At 37.2% G+C, this 27,814-nt stretch overlaps 2 protein-coding genes across 5 annotated transcripts in view; both read left to right on the forward strand.

The window, feature by feature from the left end:
* The window catches only part of LOC117334823 (serine/arginine repetitive matrix protein 1-like), a 36,330-nt gene extending 27,338 nt beyond the window's left edge, over positions 1 to 8,992 (forward strand). For 2 of the 4 annotated variants that reach the window (XM_033894644.1, XM_033894659.1), the window contains exons 17-19: positions 6,973 to 7,118; positions 7,736 to 8,474; positions 8,882 to 8,992. In XM_033894644.1, coding sequence (XP_033750535.1) covers positions 6,973 to 7,118; positions 7,736 to 8,445 — 856 coding nt within the window. In that variant the 3' untranslated portion in view covers positions 8,446 to 8,474; positions 8,882 to 8,992. Of the gene's footprint in view, positions 1 to 6,972; positions 7,119 to 7,735; positions 8,475 to 8,881 lie in introns of those variants that run through there. The other 2 variants (XM_033894651.1, XM_033894669.1) reach the window with 2 other exon arrangements.
* LOC117344976 lies at positions 8,938 to 21,462 on the forward strand. The gene is made up of 13 exons (XM_033907919.1): positions 8,938 to 8,992; positions 9,226 to 10,578; positions 10,716 to 11,020; positions 11,131 to 12,133; positions 12,366 to 12,449; positions 13,310 to 13,465; positions 13,808 to 13,999; positions 14,471 to 14,581; positions 15,148 to 15,264; positions 15,860 to 15,991; positions 16,892 to 16,966; positions 19,264 to 19,315; positions 19,414 to 21,462. The coding sequence occupies exons 1-12, from the start codon at positions 8,938 to 8,940 to the stop codon at positions 19,311 to 19,313; spliced, it is 3,633 nt and encodes a 1,210-aa protein (XP_033763810.1). The 3' UTR covers positions 19,314 to 19,315; positions 19,414 to 21,462.
* Positions 21,463 to 27,814: the final 6,352 nt, after the last annotated feature.

Genomic DNA, 27,814 nt, shown 5'->3' on the forward strand with positions numbered 1-27,814 from the left:
TAGATCAATCTGAAATGTTGGAGCATGTCGAATGACCAATCCAAACTGTAATATTTGTAAAAGACCATTTAATGCAGGTTTGAGGGCATATACAGAAAGACCAACCAGAAGTGAGAGACTCTGTGGAAGAGACCAATCAGGAGTGAGAGAGCATGTGGAAATGACCAATCAGGAGTGAGCGAGCATGTGGAAATGACCAATCAGGAGTGGCAGAAATTGAATAGCATCTGCAATATGGATACAACCAGTTTTATTTTATTTTAATTTTTTTTTCATAAATACAAGGACATGAACATGAGTGATCAAATGACAGAGAGTAAGTCAGGAAAACACATTAGTGAGGAGTTATTAACTGACAGCACTAGATTACCACATGGGAAAGCCAAGATCAAGGTATATATAGTGTATCATGATCAGGAGAGGAGATGGAACATGTTTGAAATGACCATCAGTACATCACTCCATTCATTCTGTCATGCCAAGACATAAACTACCAGGTCCTTTAAACCAAATGAAATGTACAAGACAACAAGAAACTAAATTAACAAGCTTGTCTGTAGGAGCACCAAGTATCTGCTCTAGGAACACCCTTGTCTGTAGGAGAGCAAAACATCATCTCTGGGAACAAGCTTGTCTGTAGGTGTACCAAGTATCTCCTCTAGGAACACCCTGTCTAGGATTACCAAACATCTGCTCAAGAACACGCTTGTCTGTAGGATTACCAAATATCTGCTCTAGGAACACGCTTGTCTGTAGGATTACCCAATATCTGCTCTAGGAACGAGCTTGTCTGTAGGATTACCAAACATCTGCTCTAGGAACACCCTGTCTGTAGGATTACCAAACATCTGCTCTAGGAACAGGCTTGTCTGTAGGATTATTAAACATCTGCTCTAGGAACATGCTTGTCTGTAGGATTACCAAACATCTGCTCTAGGAACACCCTGTCTGTAGGATTACCAAACATCTGCTCTAGGAACAGGCTTGTCTGTAGGATTATTAAACATCTGCTCTAGGAACAAGCTTGTCTGTAGGATTACCCAATATCTGCTCTAGGAACATGCTTGTCTGTAGGATTACCAAACATCTGCTGTAGGAACGAGCTTGTCTGTAGGATTACCAAACATCTGCTCTAGGAACACTCTTATGTGTATGCCTTTCCCACAAGAAAAAGAAAATAATAGTTAACAAATGTTACCAACAGGATAATGCTGTTAGTAGGTCTAGGGGTAGCAAGCAACTTGTGAAGATACCACTGTCATTCAGTCTAGGAGAAGACAACAACATGGTTAGATTATCAGTCAGTAGGTCTAAAAAAAGCCAGCAAAAGTGAGTATACCACTCTAGGTAGGTCTAGAAGCCAGCAGCCAGCATGTTGAGGAATCCGATGTCAATATATCTAGGAAAAACCAGCAACACAGTGATGATACAACTGACATTAGATCTAGAAGCCAGCAACATGGTGAGGATACCACTGTCAGTATGTCTAAGAGAAGCCAGCAACATGGTGAGGATACCACTGTCTGTAGGTCTAGGAGCTAGCAACATGGTGAGGATACCAGTCAGTAGGTCTAGGAGCTAGCAACATGGCGAGGATACCACTGTCAGTAGGTCTAGGAGCCAGCAACATGGTGAGGATACCACTGTCAGTAGGTCTAGGAGCTATCAACATGGCGAGGATACCACTGTCTGTAGGTCTAAGAGAAGCCAGCAACATGGTGAGGATACCACTGTCTGTAGGTCTAGGAGCCAGCAACATGGTGAGGATACCATTGTCTGTAGGTCTAAGAGAAGCCAGCAACATGGCAAGGATACCACTGTCTGTAGGTCTAGGAGCCAGCAACATGGTGAGGATGTTATTGTCAGTAGGTCTAAGAGAAGCCAGCAACATGGTGAGGATACCACTGTCTGTAGGTCTAAGAGAAGCCAGCAACATGGTGAGGATACCATTGTCTGTAGGTCTAAGAGAAGCCAGCAACATGGTGAGGATACCACTGTCTGTAGGTCTAAGAGAAGCCAGCAACATGGTGAGGATACCAATCAGAAGGTCTAGAAGCCAGTAACATGGTGAGGATACCAGTCAGTAGGTCTAGGAGCTAGCAACATGGCGAGAATACCACTGTCTGTAGGTCTTGGAGCCAGCAACATGGTGAGGATACCAGTCAGAAGGTCTAGAAGCCAGCAACATGGTGAGGATACCAGTCATTAGGTCTAGGAGCTAGCAACATGGCGAGAATACCACTGTCTGTAGGTCTAGGAACCAGCAACATGGTGAGGATACCAGTCATTAGATCTAGGAGCTACCAACATGGCGAGGATACCACTGTCTGTAGGTCTAGGAACCAGCAACATGGCGAGGATACCACTGTCTGTAGGTCTAGGAACCAGCAATATGGCGAGGATACCACTGTCTGTAGGTCTAAGAGAAGCCAACAACATGGTGAGGATACCACTGTCTGTAGGTCTAAGAGAACCCAGCAACATGGTGAGGATACCAGTCAGTAGGTCTAGGAGCTAGCAACATGGCGAGGATACCATTGTCTGTAGGTCTAGGAGCCAGCAACATGGTGAGGATGTTATTGTCAGTAGGTCTAAGAGAAGCCAGCAACATGGTGAGGATACCACTGTCAGTAGGTCTAAGAGAAGCCAGCAACATGGTGAGGATACCACTGTCTGTAGGTCTAAGAGAACCCAGCAACATGGTGAGGATACCAGTCATTAGATCTAGGAACTACCAACATGGCGAGGATACCACTGTCTGTAGGTCTAGGAACCAGCAACATGGTGAGGATACCACTGTCTGTAGGTCTAAGAGAAGCCAACAACATGGTGAGGATACCACTGTCTGTAGGTCTAAGAGAACCCAGCAACATGGTGAGGATACCACTGTTAGTAGGTAAAAGAGTAACCACCAATATTGTGAGGATACCACTATTGTCTTTCAAATAGCTACCAGTAACTCTCGCACTACCATGGCGAGAATACCACTGTCTGTAGGTCTAGGAGCCAGCAACATGGTGAGGATACCACTGTCTGTAGGTCTAAGAGAAGCCAGCAACATGGTGAGGATACCAGTCAGAAGGTCTAGGAGCTAGCAGCATGGAAAGGATACTATTGTCAGTAGGTCTAGGAGAAGCCAGCAACATGGTGAGGCTACCACTGTCAGTAGGTAAAAGAGTAACCACCAATATTGTGAGGATACCAGTCAGTAGGTCTAGGAGCTAGCAACATGGCGAGGATACTATTGTCAGTAGGTAAAAGAGTAACCACCAATATTGTGAGGATACCACTATTGTCTTTCAAATAGCTACCAGTAACTCTCGCACTACCTTTGTCCTTAGTAGTAGCTACCAGCTACCAATATGAATAGTGGTATCAAGTAACATGTCAAGGATGCCACTGTCTGGAGTAGTAGCTAGTAACTCGGCAAGGATACCATTGCTGGTTTGAGTAGCTACCAACAGATTTCAGAACAACCCTGATGACAGGAGTACCCAACAGAAGCTCTTAAACCTTTGTCCTTAGGTAGAGCTACCAACAGCTGTCAATAAAACATTATCTAAAGGAACTCTCAGAAAACCTTTTTCTTTGAGAAGAGCTACCAGCAGCTCTTAAAAACTTTGTCTTTAGGAACAGCAATAAGCAGCTCTCAGACAACCAAAGAGCAACTTGCAATAGCTCCCAGAAAACCATTGTAGCTTCCAGTAACTCTCAGAAAACAATTGTCTTTTGAGGAGCTACCAGCAGCTCTCAAAAAAACTTTGTTTTTATGGATCGCTTTCAGCAGCTCTAAGAAAACCATTGCCCTTTGGAATAGCTACCAGCAGCTATCAGAAAACAATTGTCCATAGGGGTAGCTACCAGCAGTTCTCAAAGACCATTGCCCTTTGGAATAGTTACCAGCAGCTCTCAAAGACTGCTTTGCAGTAGCTACCAGCAGCTTTCAGAAAACCATTGTCTTTGGGGGAACTACGGGCAGCTTTCAGAAAACCATTGTCTTTGGGGGAACTACCGGCAGCTTTCAGAAAACCATTGTCTTTGGGGGAACTACCGGCAGCTCTCAGAAAACCATTGCCCTTTGGAATAGTTACCAGCAGCTCTCAGAAAACCATTGTCTTTGGAGTAGCTACCAGCAGCTATCAGAAAACCAACAATAGTTGTGGCGATAAATCATATTTTCTAAGCCAGTAACATTTAAACGACAGCTGTCAGGAAACCAGTTGGAAAAGATGTCAAATCTGGCTTGAAAAACTCTGATGTTGGTAGGAATAAAGAGTGGTATGTTGTTTGATGACAGCATTTTAGGATGCAATTATTAAGAACCAATTGTCATTTAAAAAGGATCTGAAAGGAGAAACAATGCTTTGACCATCTTGTGATGTTAAGGTCGATTTGAAATCATCATGTTTCCGCTTACTGACTCTTCATACAAAACAGATTAAAAGAATGTAAAGCTAGGAATTCATACAATGACTGTCCTTGACCGTAATTGAAGGTCAAAGGAAAATAATGGAAAGAAATTTTACCAATAAAATACTGCAGATTTTCCATCCTGTAAGAAAAGATATGAATACAGTAAAAGATTGAAGCCCTTGAAAATAACAACCTTTACAGTATTCTTTGCAACCACAAGAAACTGCTGATATTCAGCAAATTACTCAGGCTTCACCAGAAGTGAACCACGGTTTGAAAATGTTATTTATTAGAGGTTTTGTTCCAATAATAAAGCTCTGATGTCACAAAAAACTGACCTGGCTATTTTCTGGTACCACAGCAACTACTGATAAATTGTGAACTGGCTGAGAGGGATGCCACAGCAACTGCTCAAATACAGATTTAGCTTCCTGATGCCACAAAAGTTGGCACTTTTTTATACCATAAGAACTGCACATACTGTCTCTGATGCTACAAAAACTGCATAAGGCCATCTCTGATACCCAAAAACATCGCAGAGCCTGTCTCTGTCGCCATTAAAACTGCATATGCTGTTGCTGATGCCACAAAAAATGCATTAGTCATCACTGATGGTGATTAAACTGAAGAGACTGTCTCAGATGCCATGAAACAGCCTGCCATCTCTGTTGCCAGAACTGAACTTGCTGTCTTATGCTAAATCCAGAACTGCAGTAAGATATTACACATCTTTAGATATTGAACAGAAATTTATGCAGGGAAAATTAAAATATCATAGCACATGTCTGTCTTGCAGTCCTAAGATGGAACCTACTTTCCAAAATACAATTAACATTATCTACATGAAACAAGCACTTTTTTAATATCTTTTATATAAATATTTCACAAGACCACTGGAAATTGCAATAAGCAATTCAAGAAAGCACAATTATATGTTATCAACTCTTAATGTCCAAATGGAGATTGGTCGATGATTCAAGGAACAATTGGAAGTGAATAGATGCACAATTGCAGAACCCTTTCATATTCAAACCTATAGTTATTTCTGAAAATAAACTTTTGCTGGGAATATTTTAGAAAGGTAGCTGTTTCTCTCAATAATTTTGTGATGCTAGAGGATAAGAGTCTATAGATACATACAACTTCTGTACCATTTGATGTAAATGGAAACACGTACTAGGCAGACAACACAGAGACAACTATGATATTCTGATGTTTTTTTTTTTTTTAAAGAAATGATACTTTAAGATAGAAATTGAAAATCTTTTTGGGGGGTTTTTGGACTTAAAAATAAAAAAAAAAACAGGGAACATGCTCATGAAGATAGTTTAATCCTTTCTGAACAAAACAAAAAGATTTTTTAATGAGATCTCTCTTACAACGGACAGTGACAATTAGTCACTGTAAATTAAGAACCACTGATATTTAATCATGCATCACTGTAGAAGAATTAATCAAACAATGCTGCTTTTTCTGTGATAAAAATTAATCAAGAAAAATTACAAGATTATTAGCTGATCTTATTTAGCATCACGATGGACGCAGTCGACCAACCTGTATAACATATCTTCAGTAAATACGATTTGAGGAAAGGACACAAGCATATAGAGAATGATAGGACTACTGTAACATGACATTTCAGAAATGATGTATTCTACTACATAACATATATTCAATGAATACCGCCTATGAAGACCAATTAGAGTTAACTAAACGTCAATCTAAACAAGTTGTTTTTACATAGTCAAAATACCATTCTCATGTTATTCATATGAAGTGTACAGGGACCAATACGATTTTTTTATCATACATGTCAAAACAATTAATGATGGCAGCTGCTTCAGATATATATATTATTTGTTGTAACTCTTTTACAGCAATACATCTAAATGTAGATGTCGCACAAAGTACCCACCATTGTTGTACCCTCTAACCAATGTCAAACTTTTCCCATTTTTCAGCGATACTCAACCAACTGATTTTGAAAGATATTCTAACAGATTTCGCCATCAACATTGGTGGGTACTATGTGCTATATCTCATTTAGATGGTATTATGTTGCTATAAAAATCTGACATTTCATGTTTTTTGGCTTGTATGATAATAAAAAAAGTTACATGGGTCCCACACACTGATATCATAATGATACACATCGTACAGACATGTTGATGATGTTTATAAACAGGTATATCCTCATTCTACATGCCTTACAAGTACCGATATAGAATTTTTAGTCTGAAGAAATAGAATATGTAGAATTAAGTGTGAACTGTTTCTTAATTTTGTAAATGCACAACAAGGTAAATAGCAATATATATTTATATAGGTATTTAAATAGCCATAAATATTAAGTGTGAAGCATATTCAGTGGGTTGTGAAGAGGAATTGCAGGTAATGTATACAGAAGTGGATGTTCAGGAAATCTGTAGAAATAAATTTCATAATAAAAGATTTATAGAAAATCACTAATTACAACATGGAAAAATATGATTTTGCATATAAACTATTTTATATAGATTGAAATTGTTTGTGATGTGGGTTTTTGTTTTTCTATCCTAGTGGGTCTGTGCAGTCTGGAGAATCCAAGGATAGTCAACAGCCTGTCAAACCTCCGCCTATGGCCCGATTCAAAGCAGAAAAGCGCAAAGCCTTGGAGAGGAAGGCAGCAAAGGAAGCAAAGAAGGCCTGTCTAGAGATGGCACAGGGTAAAGTTGCCTTGTATCACTCTTTCAATTTTCAATGTTTGTTGAAAATTTGACACAAAAATTTGTTGGAAATAGAAGTTTTATTAATCTTAAGCTGATTAAGCTCTCAACATTCCACATTCAAAATCAAAATTTGAAAATTTGAAGAAGAAAAATGTTTTAATGTGGTATGTTGAGCTAGCTTGACATTTAGATTCTGAATGTTGAAAATTGAATGTCTAGCAGGAATAACATTCCAATTCTGAATGCTGAATGTTGTATGTCCAGCTGGCTAAACATTCAAATATGAATCTCAATGAATGTTGTATGTCAAATGATGAATGTTGGGCCAACTTCATGCAGCTTTATTAATAACTTCATAGATATATCAAAAATGAATTTGTATTAACTCCTAAGACATAAACAAAAAGCTTAAGACATAAACAAAAAGCTGACATTCCTAATTATGTATTGTAACTAAATTGAGATATAATTTATTTATAACTTAAGAAATAAGTGAAATATATTAAATTTATGAGATCTGGACTTTAAACAATGAACATGTTATTGATATTAATTTTACTATTATACCTCTGATAAGTCTTGTTTATTCAGTAACCAATAATTATGTTCATTAGCAGGATTGTCTACAACACCCAGTACAACTCCTTCGACCCAGTCGCAGAAGTCGTCACAAGCCACATCGTCAACGGCAACATCAGAAACAGGCCCAATTCTGTCTTCAGCCGTACAAGCAGTAAAGGCTGTTGAGGCAACCATCAGTCAGTTGATAGCTTCGTCAGAGAGTGGATCAGCCTCTGTTTCCGAGTCAAGTGCAGCCTTGGCAGCCCAGTTAAAGGCCATTGAGACATTGACAGATGTTGCCTCAAAAGACTTGCCTGCATCTTTACAGTCTGTAGTGAAGGACCAGTTGGCGGCACAGCAAGCTCGGATAACTGCACAACAATTATCCAAACAAACACCTCCTCCTTCTGTTCCGGTAAGCATCCCCGGGCTTGGGGGACTGGATAATAATACCATTCCTCAACAACCAGCAGCACCACCACCAAAAGTACCTTTCCTAAGAAGTCCAAACAACCAGTTTGGTGTTCCAAGAGGTCCTCCGACTCAACCAGGTATTCCAATGGGGTTTCGGGCTCAGTTAGCAATAGACATTCCAAAAGGAGCTCGGACTCAACCACAGCCTCCAAGGGGGTTAGTAAGAGGACCTCAGCCACATTTTCGTCCACGAGGACCATTGTTAGGACAAGCTAGGGGAGTGCAAACTCCAGCAGGTTATTCAGAGAGGGCCCCAGCCAGGCCGCCTTGTACCTGCTCAGCTGGGTAGGCCTCCCCAGGTGACTTCCTTCCAACAAGGTAAGTACATAACCTATATAATGCTATCAAAGTAATGTAATAGTTCAATTGTAGGGGCCGCGGTGGCCGAGTGGTTAAGGTGTCCCTGACACTTTATCACTAGCCCTCCACCTCTGGGTTGCGAGTTCGAAACCTACGTGGGGCAGTTGCCAGGTACTGACTGTAGGCCGGTGGTTTTTCTCCGGGTACTCCGGCTTTCCTCCACCTCCAAAACCTGGCACGTCCTTAAATGACCCTGGCTGTTAATAGGACGTTAAACAAAAACAAACCAAACAAACCAAGTTCAATTGTAAAAATTATAAAAATTCAAAAGAAAATCATGGCTTTGTAAAATTTCTTGCACTCCATACCATGCATTTTACAGACTGATTCTATTGATAGTTAATTATGTGTGTGTTCTATTTCAGCTGGAAGTCAAGCTCCTAATTTGCGTGGACATGCAGCTTTTCCTAACCTACCAGTAATGAGGCCACCAGGCATCCGGTCAGCCCCGCCACTGTTCCCCAGTGCAACACAAGGTATGTTGCTATCAGAGAGTTGTTTCTGTTGGAGAAAAATATCAGAATATTGAATCCAATTTGGTTAATTGTGACATCATAACTTCCTTGTGTCACAGACTACCAAGTGTGTTGTTGAGTCAATCTCTTGAAAATGAAATTTATAGAGAAAATGATTCCATTGAATAATTTTTCTTATTTTTGTTTGAACACAATTTCAGTATATAGTGAATGGTTTTATTTTCTTATTTCAGTGAGCAGAGCAATATCCATCCCACAGGTGCCACCTCCACAGACACCTTTCAGCCAAGTTTTGCCTACCCCCCGATTACCGCCGCCCCAGGTACCCATCAGCCAGTCCCTCGACTACTACATACAAAGGAAGCCAGTAACCTATCAGAATCCACCATCAAAACCAAACATTCAATCTAAAAACAGCACTGAAGAGGCAACAAACGAGCTTGACAAAATTCTGTCTAAAAATCAAAATCAAAATTTCAACAAAAAGGGGCCTCAACCAAAACTTGCTTTCAATGTGAAGAAAATTGAATCTCCAAAACAAATACAACCTATCCCAGTTAGCCGCCTCGTTGCTGCTAATGAAAAGGTATCTGGTAAAACAGATCCCCCAGAAAAGAAACAAGAAAAGGAAAAGGCAAAGATACCTGATAACCTGTTCGGAAAAGTCATTGACCCTTTTAACAAATTACAAAAGAAAGAAGAAAGCAATGCCAGCAAAAAGATTGCTGATAAAGAAATGAAGAAAGATTTGATAAAGGATGCTAAGTTGAGTAGGGAAGTTCAAAACAGGGCGGACAAAATAAGTGCCAAGATTGCAGCATCATCAAAAGGACAAAGTAGGGAATCTCATGGAAAGGTAGTCGAGAAAAATCTATCATTGACGGACACAAAACGGAGAGTATTTTCAGAAGAGCCTAAGGATGGCAAGGGGGACCCCAAATCTCGTAGAAGGGAGAGGAAAAGTAGATTTGACAACAGTGGTGAAAACAGTAAAGGAAACAAAAAAGGAGTTGATAAAGAAAGGAAAGAATCACCAGTTGAACTGGTAACCAGGGGAAGGCGTCCTCCATTAACTGATAAAATGCCAACAGGGTCAAGGTCACCAAGACGTATCTCTCCTGCTGCCCGATCAAAGCGTTCACCAGGTAGGAAGTCACCTGATAGAGGAAGGAAAGAGGACACATCCAGAACAAGACTGTCTCCAGAGTACTATAAAGACCGGGGGTCATCAGGACGAAAGTCGCCTTCCGAAATCGATCTAGCTAGAGACAAAAAACGCTCCAGACACTCCCCTGATCGTTATCGTAACCAGGTTTCTCCTGGGAATTCCTTAGACAGATCTAGAATGTCTTCAGATCGTATGCTTAAGTCTGGAAAGTCCCCAGATCACTACAGGAATAAGTCTCCCCCTAGTGAATTACGTTCAGCAGATCAATATCTATCCCGTTCAAGGCATTCACCTGGTCATTACGGTTCGTCAGGCAGGTCAACCCACTCTCCTGACCATCATATGAGAGGTTCAGATAAATGGTCCCCAGAGCGTAGTATGGGGTCTCGATATCCTTCACATCCATATGATAATCCAGGTAACCTATCTCCATATTCTTATAACCGCCATTCTAGACGTTCACCGAGTCCTTACAGTAACAGAAGTCAGCATTCACAAGAGATGTGCATTAGCCGATCACCTGTCCGATATCCAAATATTTCATCTTCTACACAGCTTTCACCAAGGGGATACAACTCACCGCCTCCTTATGGAAGAGCAAGGTCAAGATCTCCAATAAGATATCACAACCAGAGGCATTCCAGATCAATTTCACCAAGGTTAAGGAGGTCACCAGACCCAAGATTAAGGTCAAGGTCACCAGACACAAGATTGAGAAGATCAAGGTCACCAGACCCAAGATTGAGAAGATCAAGGTCACCAGACCCAAGATTGAGAAGATCAAGGTCACCAGACCCAAGATTAAGAAGATCAAGGTCACCAGACCAAAGATTAAGGAGATCAAGGTCACCAGACCCAAGGTTAAGAAGGTCACGGTCACCAGACCAAAGATTCAGGTCACGGTCACCAGACCCAAGGTTAAGAAGGTCACGGTCACCAGACCCAAGGCTCAGAAGGTCTCGGTCTCCAGATCCAAGGTCAAGAAGGTCATTTTCTCCTGATTCAAGGTACAGAAGATCACCAGACCATAGATCTAAAAGATCCAGGTCTCCGGGAGGCTTGCACAGAGGTCAACAGCAAGGATCCCACAGTTCCTGGGGGCCCTGATGGTCAAATAGGTGGAACCAATTTGCAGGTGTCCAACTTTGGCCCAAATCAGTATGGTAACAATTTACCACCACCTAATGTTGGCCAGTTTGGAAACCAGTTTCCTCCTAATATACCACCACCCAACATCAACCAAGTTGGAAACCAATTTGGTAATACTGGAAACCCATACAACAATCCGCCTGTGTTGGCAGCCAACCAGTATGGCAACCTTGGTCCTAGCCAGTTTGGTAATAATATGCTACCACCTAATTCTATGTCTTCTGGGAATTTGCCACAAAATGTTGGACCTTATGGGAATATACCACCCATATCCGGGCCTTATGGAAATCAGCAACCAAGCTCTGGACCTGGTCAGTATGGGAATCAAACGCTTAATATGGGGCCTGGTCCATATGGAAACCAGTTGCCAAACTCTGGACCTGGTCAGCTTGGAAACCAGACAAGTTCTGGACCAGGTCAGTTTGGAAATCAAATAAGCTCTGGACCTGGTCAGATTGGAAACCAGATAAACTCTGGACTTGGTCAGATTAGAAATCAGACAAACTCTGCGATGGGTCAGATTGGAGTCCAAACGAGCTCTGGACCAAGTCAGTTTGGGAATCAAACAAGCTCTGGACCTGGTCAGATTGGAAACCAGATAAACTCTGGACTTGCTCAGATACGAAACCAGACGAGCACTGCCCCTGATCAGACACGAAACCAGACAAGCTCTGAGCTAGGTCAGCCGAGGTGTTCTGGAATACAGCAGTCCAATTTGGGGTCTAAACAGCAAGGAAGTGAGGATAAGTCCTTGATGCCCCCACCCAACACATTCAGTGAACCAAGTCCACATAGAAGCACAACCAGCAGGTCTGGGAGTCAAGGTTAGTAAAAACATCAATTTCAAAACCATTGATTTATGATGATAATGTCATTTACAGTCAGTATAAATCATATTGTAATACAGTTACACATCCGAATCTGATGTTTCAAGCATTCAGTAATAAGTCTGGAAATTAGCATTGCGATTCTGATTATAAAGTCACATGGCATCAGTACATGGTCTAAAATAACATTGTATTAAATGTGATTGATAATTGATTTAATTTGTTGTAGGTTCATCATCAAACCTGCCACAGAGTAATACAGGGCAACCTGGTACAAACAAACCACCAGTTCTTAAAGGAATTCTAAAGAAAAGTATGTACAGTTTAATTAATAAATCAGTATACTCCTTCTTTGAAAACTGTTCAGAAATATTTCAAAGTTTAAATCAATATGTGTTACTTCATAGAATTTTCTGCACTTACTGGATGATACTATTTAGCAATTTACACAAGGAATTTATTATCTGAGTTTTATGATCATAGATAGTTGGATGGTAACAGAAAAAAAAAATCTGCCAAAATCAACTTTCAGGAAAAGAATCCCTACAGGACCAAGAAAATACTGCAGTATAGTAATTTGTAATAATTAAAAAGTCACCAAGTCCAATATCTTCGATCTTAAAACCGTTTAACAATATTTTGATGTTTCAATATCTTTAACGCATAACTGGACCATTCTACCATATGATATGGCCATGTCACAAATATTGTAAGACACGTGTAATAACACTGTTGTGACATCATAGATAATTGATGATGTCACAATACCAATACAACATCACAAAACTGTCTCTGTAGAAAAAAACATAATGCCCGAGTCGAAACCTCGCCGGATACCTACAGTTTATTGTACTAATTTGCTTTTTGTAGGGTAGCATATGTAGTGCAATCAACCGTTTGTATCCGACGATGAAATCGAAATTAAAGGAATTAATTTAAGGGTTTTCACTTATATTTTCATAAATATCAGTCCGTGTAGTAAAAAAAATCTTACACTTGTTGCTATGTTTTATGTAATTTATTGATTTTGTTAAATAAATTCCTTATTACATGGCCAATCCTCTAATATGTATGCATTGTTTTGGCAAACATATTGTATTTTAGTAAAAAAGAAAATATATTTTTGTGATAGATTAGAAGTGGTGAAATATGAATATATCTTCTAAATTATAGAACCCAATAATCCATCGGCATCTGAATCATCATCAGCATCATCCATCTGGCAATCCTTATCTGGTGTACAAAGTACAAAGGGTGAGGCTGCTGCATCAAAACGCTTCACATCAGGGGCACTGAGTTCACTACAGGAATCCTACAAGGAACCAACAGGTGAACTGCTGTTAGATATCTGGCCAACTATTCCTAAACAGAAAAATAAACTATTAACTGAAACAGTAAAAACACATTATGATAGTTGAAGAATAATAGTAATAATTGAAAAATGTAGATTTTAAAAGATATTATATTTGTTCTGCCTAATGTAGAATGAATTAACACTTAATTTCTAAATTTATATTATACTGCACTGGTAGTTGTTCTGATCCGATTTTCTCTGGTATTATCATTGCTGAATTGATTTAAAAGGTATTTGTTTTTTTTATAGGGGGACATGAGTTTTTGTTTTGGAAGATCGATCACATCTTGAGATTTTATTTATTTTTACATTTATAGGTACCATTCCTACTCACATAGTACAAAAGCTACAAGAATGGCTGCCTGGTTTGGGTGACAACCTCATATCTGGTCTCAAGGATAGCCTTAATCAAGTCAAACATAATGAAAGTCAGTTGAACCAAGGAGGTCAACCAAGCCAAGGGCAGACAACCCATAGTCAACCAGGATCAAAGTCACAGGAAATGCCATGTAAGTTTGATAGCTGTATAGAGTTTTTTTTATGATGTAATTGCTTTTGTTGATAATTACTATATCACAGGTCGGGTTTCTAAGTGGATAACTCTCTGGGCATTGGTATGTTAAAAGGTTATAAATGAATTTTATAACAGGATGTTATAGACATTTGATATCACAAATACCCCAAGAATAAGATAAAGTAAACGGAAGATGCCATTAACTTTCTTTTCTTTGCAGATGTACATAAAAACGATATTTGATCGATATAGTCTTAAATAACCTTTCAATAACATTTTCAGATTCTATACTAAAGTTCAAAACTCCATTCTAGTTATGTTGTTCTTTTTGTGAAAATTGAGTTTATTTCATGAAAAAGAAATAAAAAAATTTCAAAAAATTTCAATCATATGTAAAGGTGGTTGTTAAGGGCCAATGGTGTCTTACTTATTCTTTGAATCACAGTTTTCTTTTTATATGTAACAGTTGGTCAACATCGCTATGTAGCAGAGCCAAAAAGGGACATTACTCCTGGCAGGGAACAGGGACAGAAGACCCAAACAGGGATGGAGGACACTTATGAGTCATTCCTCAATGGTAGAGTGTTTTTATCAGTCCCCTACCTGTAATACCCAGAGGTTTAATCCCCTACCTGTAATACCTAGAGGTTTAGTCCCCTACCTGTAATACCCAGAGGTTTAATCCCCTACCTGTAATACCCAGAGGTTTAATCCCCTACCTGTAATACCCAGAGGTTTAATCCCCTACCCGTAATACCTAGAGGTTTAGTCCCCTACCTGTAATACCTAGAGGTTTAGTCCCCTACCTGTTATACCCAGAGGTTTAGTCCCCTACCTGTAATACCTAGAGGTTTAGTCCCCTACCTGTAATACCTAGAGGTTTAGTCCCCTACCTGTAATACCTAGAGGTTTAGTCCCCTACCTGTAATAGCTACAGGTTCAGTTCCCTAAAAACACTGATATGAAATAATGATACAAAGTTGGATCTCAAACATCGTAAAACATTGTAACATAACTGAAACTGCAAGATATGTATATAAGTGTCCCAACAAATGCCCCTCCCTACTATTTCTTCAATATTAGGAATGCTGTACGATATATAAAAAATGATATAGATCAAGACATTCATTTGTATATTCACAGTGATTGGCTATAAGAAGACGGCAGAGAGTACCAAGCCTCACCTCCCCTCACACTACTCATACAGGAGTGGCAGTGCCGAGTCCAGTATCCCTGGTCTCGACATTCCAGAGAGCACGGGTCAGTGAAATACCCTGATACTCATTCGTACAGATGTCCTTTAGATCTAGCCATTTCCTTATAGACCTCATTTGTGTCTAAAAATAATACAAAAGTTTGTAACATAAAATATACTTAAAAAGTGATGGTCTTACTCTTTTATACTTTGAATTTGCTGTATATATGTTTTAATTGATATACATGAGGCTCGTGAAAGACTTAAATTAGTCGCATGAATCTTATAAATATCACCCCGTGAGTCAAATACAGACTTAAATAAGTCGATCAAATCTTATAAATATCATCCTGTGAGTAAAATACTCTAAACTAAAATTATGCTAAATTACTGTCAACACAAATTGTTTCTGCATGCCTGCTGCATACAATATTGTTTAGTTATAATCAGTTCAGTGTAAGGGGCACGATTCTTTTAAATTTTGTACAAGTTGCAATAATTTTGCTGAAGCTGTTGATGCCAAATGTTCACACTTGCTTTGATAATGTTTTATCTTTGATATTTAACACAAGAGGGCTTCTATAGGCTTTGCCTGCCGCAAAACTCCTATTGTATCTTAGATCTGAACAATGAGATATTCTGCAATGAAATCTGTTACAGGTGAGGGTGATCGATTCAACAAGCCTCCTGTAAGTTCTCACCCAAGTCTGTTTCCCACCTCCTCGGACCGGCCTGCTGGGAGTATGAGTAGACAGATGGATACCCTGGCTGGACCAGGGGCCCATATAGTTGGTAGGATGTGTTGATTAGTCTTGTATGAACAAGATTTAAGTGTATCTTATGGAGAATCGTTCAATTTGATTCGTCACAACAAAAATTTTCATTACCACATTCACGTTTTGAATTGAGTCAAATTACTCTTATGACAAATAACTTACCAACAGCTGATTTATTAATTAAAACAGAGTACACTCCTTATGGCAGAATACTGGAATGCATGCGTTAAAGATTGACCATGCATAGGATCATTGAGTTATATGATATTGCAATTAGTGGTGTAACGATTCACTGATGCATCTATGTATTGGATCACAGAGTGATGCATCGTCTATCCTTGATTTGTATCAGAGTACTTGAAAATTTTGTAGTTGTCTCCCTTGACCAATATTAGCTTACCTTTTGTAGTAAACAACATGGCTGACAAGGTCGTTCCTCTGGCTTATACATCTGCCTGTTGGAGTTCTTTCAAATCCAAATTATCTAAATTCAAGAACGCTTTAAGGGAAAGGGACAAAATGTATGTTTTTTGTAACAAATGTAGACAAAGAATGAAATATTCTGGAAAGTACCACAAACAAAACATGACTACTGTACAATGGATACCAGATATCTGATAGGTCATCAGCTTCTCATATATCGTGATAGGTAAAGTATCGTGACCCTGTATTGTGATACGAATTGTATCGCTACCCACCTGGCGAAACACAGCTCTAGTTGCAATACAATTAATATATGCCATGGTCACTGTATATCAGATTTATCACTTTATCCTGGTAAAGTTTCCTTTCTATTAGAGATATCAGTATGTTAATATTCATAAATAACCTTACTACTGGTGAGTGGATAGACTATAATTTTATGTTTATTATGGCATGGCAGTAGTTGAACTAACTTTTGTCGTTTTTCTAACAGGTTCCCAAGCTAACAATCCGGTCTCTTCAGCAGCCTCTTTGCCATACTTTGATGCTCCAATCAGTTTTAATCGACGTAAGTAATTTGTAATGATATCTATATATTAAAACCTCTTTCGTCTGTTAAATCTTGGCAGACAAGTCATCTTTAGTATGTTACTGTCATTGAGCCCTAACTGTGAACAACAAATGTTGTTACTGCCATTGAACCCTAACTGTGAACAACAAATGTTGTTACTGTCATTGAACCCTAACTGTGAACAACAAATGTTGTTACTGCTGATGAACCCTAACTGTGAACAACAAATGTTGTTACTGCTGTTGAACTGTGAACAACAAATGTTGTTACTGCTGTTGAACTTTGAACAACAAATGTTGTTCCTGCTGTTGAACTGTGAACAACAAATGTTGTTACTGTCATTGAACCCTAACTGTGAACAACAAATGTTGTTACTGTCATTGAACTGTGAACAACAAATGTTGTTACTGTCATTGAACCCTAACTGTGAACAACAAATGTTGTTACTGTCATTGAACTGTGAACAATAAATGTTGTTACTGCCGTTGAACCCTAACTGTGAACAACAAACGTTGTTGCTGCCGTTGAACTGGGAACAACAAATGTTGTTACTGCCGTTGAACCCAAACTGAACAACAAATGTTGATACTGTCATTGAACCCTAACTGTGAACAATAAATGTTGTTACTGCCGTTGAACTGTGAACAACAAATGTTGTTACTGCCGTTGAACTGGGAACAACAAATGTTGTTACTGCCGTTGAACCCAAACTGAACAACAAATGTTGTTACTGTCATTGAACCCTAACTGTGAACAATAAATGTTGTTACTGCCGTTGAACTGTGAACAACAAATGTTGTTACTGTCGTAGAACCCTAACTGTGAACAACAAATGTTGTTACTGCCGTTGAACTGTGAACAACAAATGTTGTTACTGCCGTTGAACTGTGAACAATAAATGTTGTTACTGCCGTTGAACCCTAACTGTGAACAACAAATGTTGTTACTGCCGTTGAACCCTAACTGTGAACAACAAATGTTGTTACTGCCGTTGAACCCTAACTGTGAACAACAAATGTTGTTACTGCCGTGGAACCCTAACTGTGAACAATAAATGTTGTTACTGCCGTTGAACTGTGAACAATAAATGTTGTAACTGCCGTTGAACCCTTACTGTGAACAACAAACGTTGTTACTGCCGTTGAACTGTGAACAACAAATGTTGTTACTGCCGTTGAACCCTAACGGTGAACAACAAATGTTGTTACTGCCGTTGAACCCTAACTGTGAACAACAAATGTTGTTACTGCCGTTGAACCCTATCTGAACAATGAATGTACTTCACTACCTTAACAAGTGTCAAGTGCATCGAGAACGTCCTGTTGAGAAATAATGATGTCAGAAAATATGCCAGTATGAAACGTGTTTAGCACAGGGGGGTCAATATAAGTGTCATCAATAGTGGACTGTGAGGAGAAAAGTGTTTGTATTGAATTTATCCACAAAAAATAGTTATCTGTAATCACGTTGTTACGGTGGCAGTGATTGGCTGTACTTGAAGAATGTGAAGTTTGAATTTTAAAGTTTTGACAGCACTGCAAAGTGAAACAACTTCAGCACATGATTTATTTTCACAATATCAACATTGATCAAAATAACGACAGAACTTTGGATACAGCAAGATCAAATTCTCCCTACATGGGGAACGCCTGTACAGAGCCACACAACAAGTTTGTGTCCTTGAAAGGCATTGAAGTCCTGCCTGCTTTTGCTTTTAGCAAACTGTCCAATGAGGAAATGTTTTACTCTCTGAAGCTGCGGTTTATTTGTTTTGAATAATGTACTGTTGATACTGTTCACAATAGTGTTATACTTTCATCATCCACAGATAGGGTTCAACGGCAGTAAGTGTGGTATAAAAATATTGTTTGTGTTGATCTATCAAAATTATGTTCTTATTTACACTGAAACTATACATTATGTACTCGTAACATAATTAAATACAGAATATTTTAGTTACACTGAAACCATACATTATGTACTCATAAACATGATTATATATAGAATATCTTATTTACACTGAAACTATACATTATGTACTCGTAACATAATTAAATACAGAATATTTTAGTTACACTGAAACTACACATTATTTACTCATAAACATGATTATATATAGAATATCTTATTTACACTGAAACTATACATTACCGGGTATGTACTCATAAACATGATTATATACAGAATATCTTAGTTACACCAAAACTATACATTATGTAGTCATGAACATGATTATATACAGAATAATGTAATAGTGATATAATCAATGGCCATTTCATTCCTTCTTGTTTCAGCTGGTGTTTTCCCCACAGCTGCTCGACTGAACCAGATTCTGAGGAAGTAGTGCGGTCACTGTTGTCATACTGTAAACCTCGGGGTTATATGACTCGACTGAACCAGATTCTGAGGAAGTAGTGCGGTCACTGTTGTCATACTGTAAACCTCGGGGTTATATGACACAAGTCTATTTCAAACATATCTGCACATGGTTGTGTTTGTCATGATAGCATGAATGTGTAAAAGAATGAAGTGCTTTAGAGTAATTCCTCATTTATATGATATATTTCTCAGTCTTTGAGATAAGGTACCAGTTTCTACTGTAATACTGGCCAGAAATGTATTTATAATGTGTTGTACTTGCAAATTAAATGTCCATTGAGAAAATCATATTGTTGAACATGTTGGATTTGTATAAATTACAAGACAGTTGAATCATGACTGAATATTGCAATGTAAATAACTAATTTTAATGTACAATAAAAAGCGTAATTGTAGGAGATGATGACATCAAAAGTAAATGCGAGGATGTTTGAGTAATTTGTATCAGGTTCATCTGTTATGAAATTATTTTAGGTGGCCATTTTTTATCTTTTTAATTTAAAGTTATTTTTCAATTCTTCATCATACAAAAAAGTGAAATATCAATTTTCAAAATTTTTGGCAAATTTTAGTCAATTGCTTTTATAATTAAAGACAAAATATCAGCTTGTCTTGAAGACGTTAACTTAATCAAAATATTACTGTTATATATAACTTGTGTTATCAAACCCACTTGATGGTGGTTAAACTGGAATTGCTGTCCATCTTTCCATCCGTCTGAAGATGTAAGTTAGGGGGTTAAACTTTCCATCGGTCTGAAGATGTAAGTTAAGGGGTTAAACTAGAATTGCTGTCCATCTTTCCATCCATCTGAAGATGTATGTTAGGGGGTTAAACTTTCCATCGGTCTGAAGATGTAAGTTAGGGGGTTAAACTGGAATTGCTGTCCATCTTTCCATCGGTCTGAAGATGTATGTTAGGGGGTTCAACTTTCCATCGGTCTGAAGATGTAAGTTAGGGGGTTAAACTGGAATTACTTTCCATCCATCTACAGATGTAAGTTAGGGGGTTAAACTAGAATTGCTGTCCATCTTTCCATCCGTCTGAAGATGTAAGTTAGGGGGTTAAGCTAGAATTGCTGTCCATCCATCTATAGATGCAAGTTAGGGGGTTAAACTAGAATTGCTGTCCATCTTTCCATCGGTCTGAAGATGTATGTTAGGGGGTTAAACTAGAATTGCTGTCCATCTTTCCATCCATCTGTAGATGTAAGTTTGGGGTTAAACTGGAGTCACTGTCTGTCTGTCCATCCGTCTGTAGATGAAGAGTTTGTCAGAGGTAATATTGCTGGAAAAGTTATATCCCCTTTAATGATGTGCTGCATACTGTTCAAGCAATCTTAATGAATGGTGCCTAAACAATTGTGCACAAGTAGTTAACAATTTATTTTTCATTTTGATGATTTTCATTTGAATTATGTCCTTTTTATGAAGTTATGGTACAAAATTCTTTTACAATTGCAATTTTTTTTTTTATATTTTAACTTTATTCTAGTCAAGTATTGAATGTGCTAAAAACAGGATTGCTGTTACAGGTATCTTGGATGAACATTGTGAGAAAAGGGTATCTTGGATGGACATTGTGAGAAAAGAAGTATCTGATGAAAGTCAGGATATTGATGGTTTTTGGCATCCTTTGTACAACTTCATTCAATTTGGTCTAAAGTGGAATTTACCAGTTCCTTTCATTTGAATTTTTTCCATTGTTCTTGATTGTGTTCTTTCTTATTTTAATTATAATTTGAATTAGCGATGATGAAATCAAAACTGATTTTCTGGATGAATTGATTCAGATGATGGCAATATCGGAAAAGTTTATAGGTGCAAACTCCCAATAGATCTCTTGTTTCCTTCTCATGTGTACAATCAACATGTCACTAGACCTCACAATCAGAAATTCCCCCTGAAATCAGTGTTAACCTCAACATATCATTTATTTTGGGTTCAGCCAATTACAACGGTTGATCCAGGTAAATTTGGTCAATGTGAATCTTTATAAATAAGGAAGATTCATTGAGAAACAGTGTAATTGCATTTATAATGAAAATGTACCTGATATTTTGAAATTGCCTTCACCAAATCCTTGCGATTCTGTGAATAAATATTTAAATCATGTGTTTGTACTTGTGTTCTGAATTTAGTGAAGTGAAATAATGATGCTCACTGGCATTGGAAACTTGCTTGTCATGGCACATTTCCCACAAAGCAAGACACATAATAAGAGTTTGATGGACTATTTTCAATTTAATAAAATCAAATAGGAAATCAAAAATAACCACACCTAACTTTCTCATTCTGCAATCTGGATATTTTACAAGTTAAAATTAACAATACAATTTTATATTGATAATAATAGAGTTTTCCTTCGAATTAGGGAGATTAGCAGATATCACAATATATTGGATATACACGATGACGAAGAAATGCTCTGTAGTTTCAGCAGACTGATAACAAGAACACAGGACTATTGACTAAGTTACGTGTGTACAAGTGACTATCTAAGGAGCTGCAATTAAATCCTAAGTCGTGCATTATGGATCTGTCCGTGTCAACATCTGCAGTTATAATGATGAGAGGGAACAATACTACCCTCGGTATTTAGGAATTTCTTAAAGTGTACCCTGAACGAAAAACGGTAATCAAATATGTTATTCTTAGTAACCACCAAAGAAGAATGTCGCAAACCGCATCAAAATCGGTTGGCCGAGTGCCGAGATATCGCACATCGAAGTACGCGATTTGCACCTGTCGGTCGACTGCTAATCAGCGTATCGGTCAGTCACGCTGATTTGGAACTCTTCAGTCTATGACGTCACAGGTTGAACAGAGTGACTGGTATGGTGGCCAGTTTGAGTTAAAAAAAAAATAACATCGTGAAATTGACTCTGAAAATGACCGCTTGGTTAACACAGACTGGTGCAATAATCGGTCAATCACCAATAAATGTCAACATTTTTAACTAAAATAATGTGCCATTTCATTCGCAAATTAATATTCAAATAAACATACCAACATTACAACAGTTCTGGATGCTCTGGTTTGTGAGAAAAGACGAACACACGTACAGTAAATTTATGCGTTATATTCTATACAAAATCCGCTTTAGTCATGAAGGACACTTAATTTAGAAAGTAATATATTATAATCATCATGATCTACAGTATACTAAATCTCTCTCCCGTATGAATACCAGTGTATATATGTCTCTGGTATACCGCTAAACAATTACCAGGTGTGAAATTACGGTCCACAAGCTCGTCATACCTGTCACTGCACCACAGGTGTCCGTGATTTCGGGTGTTCTAATCGGCACACGCCGATAATTGCTTGTGAGTTCACGCGTTTGGTTTCTGTGCATTTCAAAGGAGTTCCGAAGACATGCTTTTACAGGTTGTACATAAATTGAGCTTGAATTTTATTAGAATTGCGTTTATACTATAGGGAATACATTTTCAAGTTGTTGAAATCAAACACATTATTTTTGGAATTCAGTGAGTTTCGTTTTCCATACAAACGAAAAAAATCATATCTCAAAGGTTTGTCTATAGAATAATTAACCTAAATTACTTCATACATATATATACCCATGATGTTGAAAATTTACTCTATGAATCTTGTCTGGGAGTTACTGATCTTTCATGGACACGTTTTATCAATTGCGGACAATTACCCAAAAATCACAAATGACGGTATAATTTCTGTTTTGGCTAATAAAAATATCAAAATGATTAGCATTTTTTTCACATCTTCAATGAATTGCATTTTAAACTTGTATTACTAGAAGTATTATAACCGAAATCAATACTGGTACATTATGTAACAAACCTGTCATGCCCCCATAATAAAGGCTATATGATGTAAGTCGTTATAAACGGCCCGTTATTCAAATGTCATACATGTTACAACGAACCGTTAAAATAAAAAATACAAATACAATATTTTAATATACCTGTTATAATAGAAAATAAATAAGATGATACACGTTGTATTTGGCCCGTTATAATAGAAAATTAGTAAGATGATACACGTTGTATTTGGCCCGTTATAATAGAAAATTAGTAAGATGTTACATGTTGTATATGGCTCGTTATGAGAGAAAATTAGTGAGATACTTCATGTTATATATGGCACCGTTTAAAAAGAAAATTATATGTCCCTGGTTTCAGTAGCACTTGCTATTAACTAATTCACAAATATAACTCAGAGAGTTTATTCAGCACTTTCATTTTTGTTGTCTTATTCGCATTAATTACAGACACGTGTTCACGTTTGTTTCTATATATTTCCTATATGGCGGCTCCGATCGTGTTCAACCTGTGACGTCACAGGTCAAAGGTCACCAAAACGAGGTATTCGGCTTTGAGCTTCAGGTGTGTTTTCGAGAAAAATCACAATAACTCGGTAATGGGTCGGCCGATTTTGATGCGGTTTTCTGCATTCTTGTTTATTAACCAATACCAATAACATGTTTAAATATGATTTTTCGTTCAGGGTACACTTTAAGGTTAGTAATTGAAGGATTGTATTTAATGTCATCTGTAGTGCGTTCCATAAATCAACTGAAGAGGGCAAGACAGAATCTTTATAGAGATTAGTTCGACAGTTTACTTGACAGAAATTATTAGCTCCTCTGGTATTATAGGAATGTATATTGTGGCGAGCAGGTATTATTATATTAGTCTATAATCGGTCTTGGACTTGTAAACGTGCTAAGCACCTATGGCTGAGTTAGTGATACTGAGGTGTTTGTGCCACGTGACTTCCATTAATGAAATGTTGATCATAAATAAAGAGGGGTGAATCGGTTTTTCAAGTTTCTTCCTTACTGTCATTTTTACAGTTTTGTTAGGGTTAAAATTTACAAGCCATGTTTTAGACCACTCGTGAATTTTTGTCAGATTATCATTCAAAAGGTTGGCCGTCAGATTCGGCGATTCCACTTCGACATATAGAGGTGCATCGTCAGCGAATAGTTTTATTTTGCAATTGATGTCTTGTACAATGTCGTTTATGAATATTAAAAAAGTAATGGACCTAAGATTGATCCCTGGGGAACTCCTGCTGTAATGTATGCTAAGTAGGATTGCTTGCCATTTATAGCAACACGCTGACAGCGATTGTTTAAGTAGTCTGTAAACCAAGCGAAAATATTTCCTGTGATACCGAACGAACTTATTTTAGAAAGAAGGCTTCGATGCCAAACACGGTCAAACACCTTGCTGATATCACAGACGACCATTCTGACTTCTTTACAAGAAATAAATATGAGTTGATTTATAGTGGAACCGCCGGATCTGAAGCCAGACTGATAGGGCGGTAAAAAAGATTTGCTAATTAGATAGTTGTAGACATATTATATTCACAAAGTTCCATCATTTTCCCAACAATTGGCAGTAGGGATATAGGACGATAGTTGCTTAAAACAGATGGATCTTCTTTGAATACTAGGGTGACATGAGTTATTTTCATAAGATGACGGAAATATACATGTAGTGAGAGAAAGATTGAACAAGTTTTGTAATGGATTACATAGGACGTCGACAGGTTCCTTAATTAAACGAGGACTTACAAGGTCAGGACCAGCGGCTTTCTTGTCTTCGAGGCAATGTATAACGTCCTGTCGAGAAATGACAATGGACTATGAGGAGAAAAAGGTATGGCAAGCCAAGTTGTCATTTATTCACGGAGCAATGTTGATCCAGGGATTACATATAAGATATCTCATATACTTTATAAGATACTTTATATCTTTTTTGAGATATATATTTTTTTATATGATATCTTATATATATATCTTATATATACGGTATCATCTATGGTGTTCCTTTAGGGCCGAATTTCCAATATCGCTCCTCCTCTCCTTCGCTCTAAACGGCCGTGTTTTCGCTCCTTCGCCATCGTGTTTTCGCTCCTTCGCGTTAAGAGCGATATTGGAAATTCGAAAAACACGATGGCGAAGGAGCGAAAATACGATGGCCATCGTGTTTTCGCTCCTTCGCCATCGTGTTTTCTCTCCTTCGCGTTTAGGTCGAAGGAGCGATATTGGAAATTCGGCCCTAACGGAACACCATAGGTAATACCTACTACCCGTCACCTTCAGTTCAGTTCTCTGTTACTTTGAAGCATTTGGTTCATCAGTACAGTGTATAATATATAGTGCAAACAAAAACGACACAAACTATATAGTTTGGTTTGGTTTGTTTTTGTTCAACGTCCTATTAACAGCCAGGGTCATTTAAGGACGTGCCAAGTTTTGGAGGTGGAGGAAAGCCGGAGTACCTATAACTATATACAGACACAACACTCACATCATATATAGTGTAGAGGGACATTTCACATTACATTTACCTACAATTACATTATCACATTACATAATCACATCACATTACATTATCACACTACATTATCACACTACATTATCACACTACATTATTACATTACATTATCACACTATATTATCACATTACATTACATTATCACACTATATTATCACATTACAATATCACATTACACTATCACATTACATTACATTATCACACTATATTATCACATTACAATATCACATCACATTACATTATCACATTACACTATCACATTACATTACATTATCACATCACATTACATTATCACACTATATTATCACATTACAATATCACATCACATTACATTATTACATTACATTATCACATTACATTACATTATCACACTATATTATCACATTACAATATCACATCACATTACATTATCACATTACACTATCACATTACATTACATTATCACATCACATTACATTATCACATTACATAATCACATTACATTATCACATTACATAATCCCATTACATAATCCCATTACATAATCACATTACACTATCACATTACACTATCACATTACATTACATTATCACATTGCATTACATTATCACATTACATTACATTATCACACTATATTATCACATTACATTATCACATCACATTACATTATCACACTACATTATCACATTACATTATCACACTACATTATCACATTACATTATCACATTACATTATCACACTACATTATTACATTACATTATCGCATTACATTATCACATTACATTATCACACTACATTATCACATTACATTATCACATTACATTATCACACTATATTATCACATTACATTATCACATTACATTATCACATTACATTATCACACTTTATTATCACGTTACATTATCACATTACATTATTACATTACATTATCACACTATATTATCACATTGCATTATCACATCACATTACATTATTACATTACATTATCACACTATATTATCACATTACATTATCACATCACATTACATTATCACATTACATAATCACATTACATAATCACATTACATAATCACATTACATAATCACATTACATTACATTTATCTACCATTCTTACATCACATCTATCTATCATTCTTACATCACATTTATCTATCGTTCTTACATCACATCTATCTATCATTCTTACATCACATCTATCTACCGTTCTTACGTCACATCTATCTATCATTCTTACATCACATCTGTCTATCATTCTTACATCACATCTATCTACCGTTCTTACATCACATCTATCTACCATTCTTACGTCACATCTTTCTATCATTCTTACATCACATTTATCTATCATTCTTACATCACATCTATCTACCATTCTTACGTCACATCTTTCTATCATTCTTACATCACATTTATCTATCATTCTTACGTCACATTTATCTATCATTCTTACATCACATCTATCTATCATTCTTACATCACATTTATCTATCATTCTTACATCACATTTATCTATCATTCTTACATCACATCTATCTATCATTCTTACATCACATTTATCTACCATTCTTACATCACATTTATCTACCGTTCTTACATCACATTTATCTATCGTTCTTACATCACATTTATCTGTTATTCTCACAATATATTTATCTACCATATATTACATTATCACATCATATTACATTATCACATCTATCTATCATTCTTACATCACATTTATCTACCATTCTTACGTCACATCTTTCTATCATTCTTACGTCACATTTATCTATCATTCTTACATCACATTTATCTATCATTCTTACATCACATTTATCTATCATTTTTACGTCACATCTATCTATCATTCTTACATCACATCTATCTATCATTCTTACATCACATTTATCTATCATTCTTACATCACATTTATCTATCATTCTTACATCACATTTATCTACCATTCTTACATCACATCTATCTATCATTCTTACATCACATCTATCTATCATTCTTACATCACATCTATCTATCATTTTTACGTCACATCTATCTACCGTTCTTACATCACATTTATCTATCATTCTTACATCACGTCTATCTACCATTCTTACGTCACATCTTTCTATCATTCTTACATCACATTTATCTATCATTCTTACATCACATC

This window comes from Pecten maximus, chromosome 1 (genome assembly GCF_902652985.1).
Source record: "Pecten maximus chromosome 1, xPecMax1.1, whole genome shotgun sequence".
In the NCBI taxonomy this organism is placed as follows: domain Eukaryota; kingdom Metazoa; phylum Mollusca; class Bivalvia; order Pectinida; family Pectinidae; genus Pecten; species Pecten maximus.

What these genes read in the sequence shown, in the direction of transcription:
- LOC117344976 (XM_033907919.1), top strand. Translation starts at nt 8,938, where the DNA reads ATGAGGCCACCAGGCATCCGGTCAGCCCCGCCACTGTTCCCCAGTGCA. An exon ending in AAAGTCACAGGAAATGCCAT is followed by an intron (nt 14,000 to 14,470) that starts GTAAGTTTGATA and finishes TATATGTAACAG; the next exon opens with TTGGTCAACATCGCTATGTA. An exon ending in ACCAGGGGCCCATATAGTTG is followed by an intron (nt 15,992 to 16,891) that starts GTAGGATGTGTT and finishes TTTTTCTAACAG; the next exon opens with GTTCCCAAGCTAACAATCCG.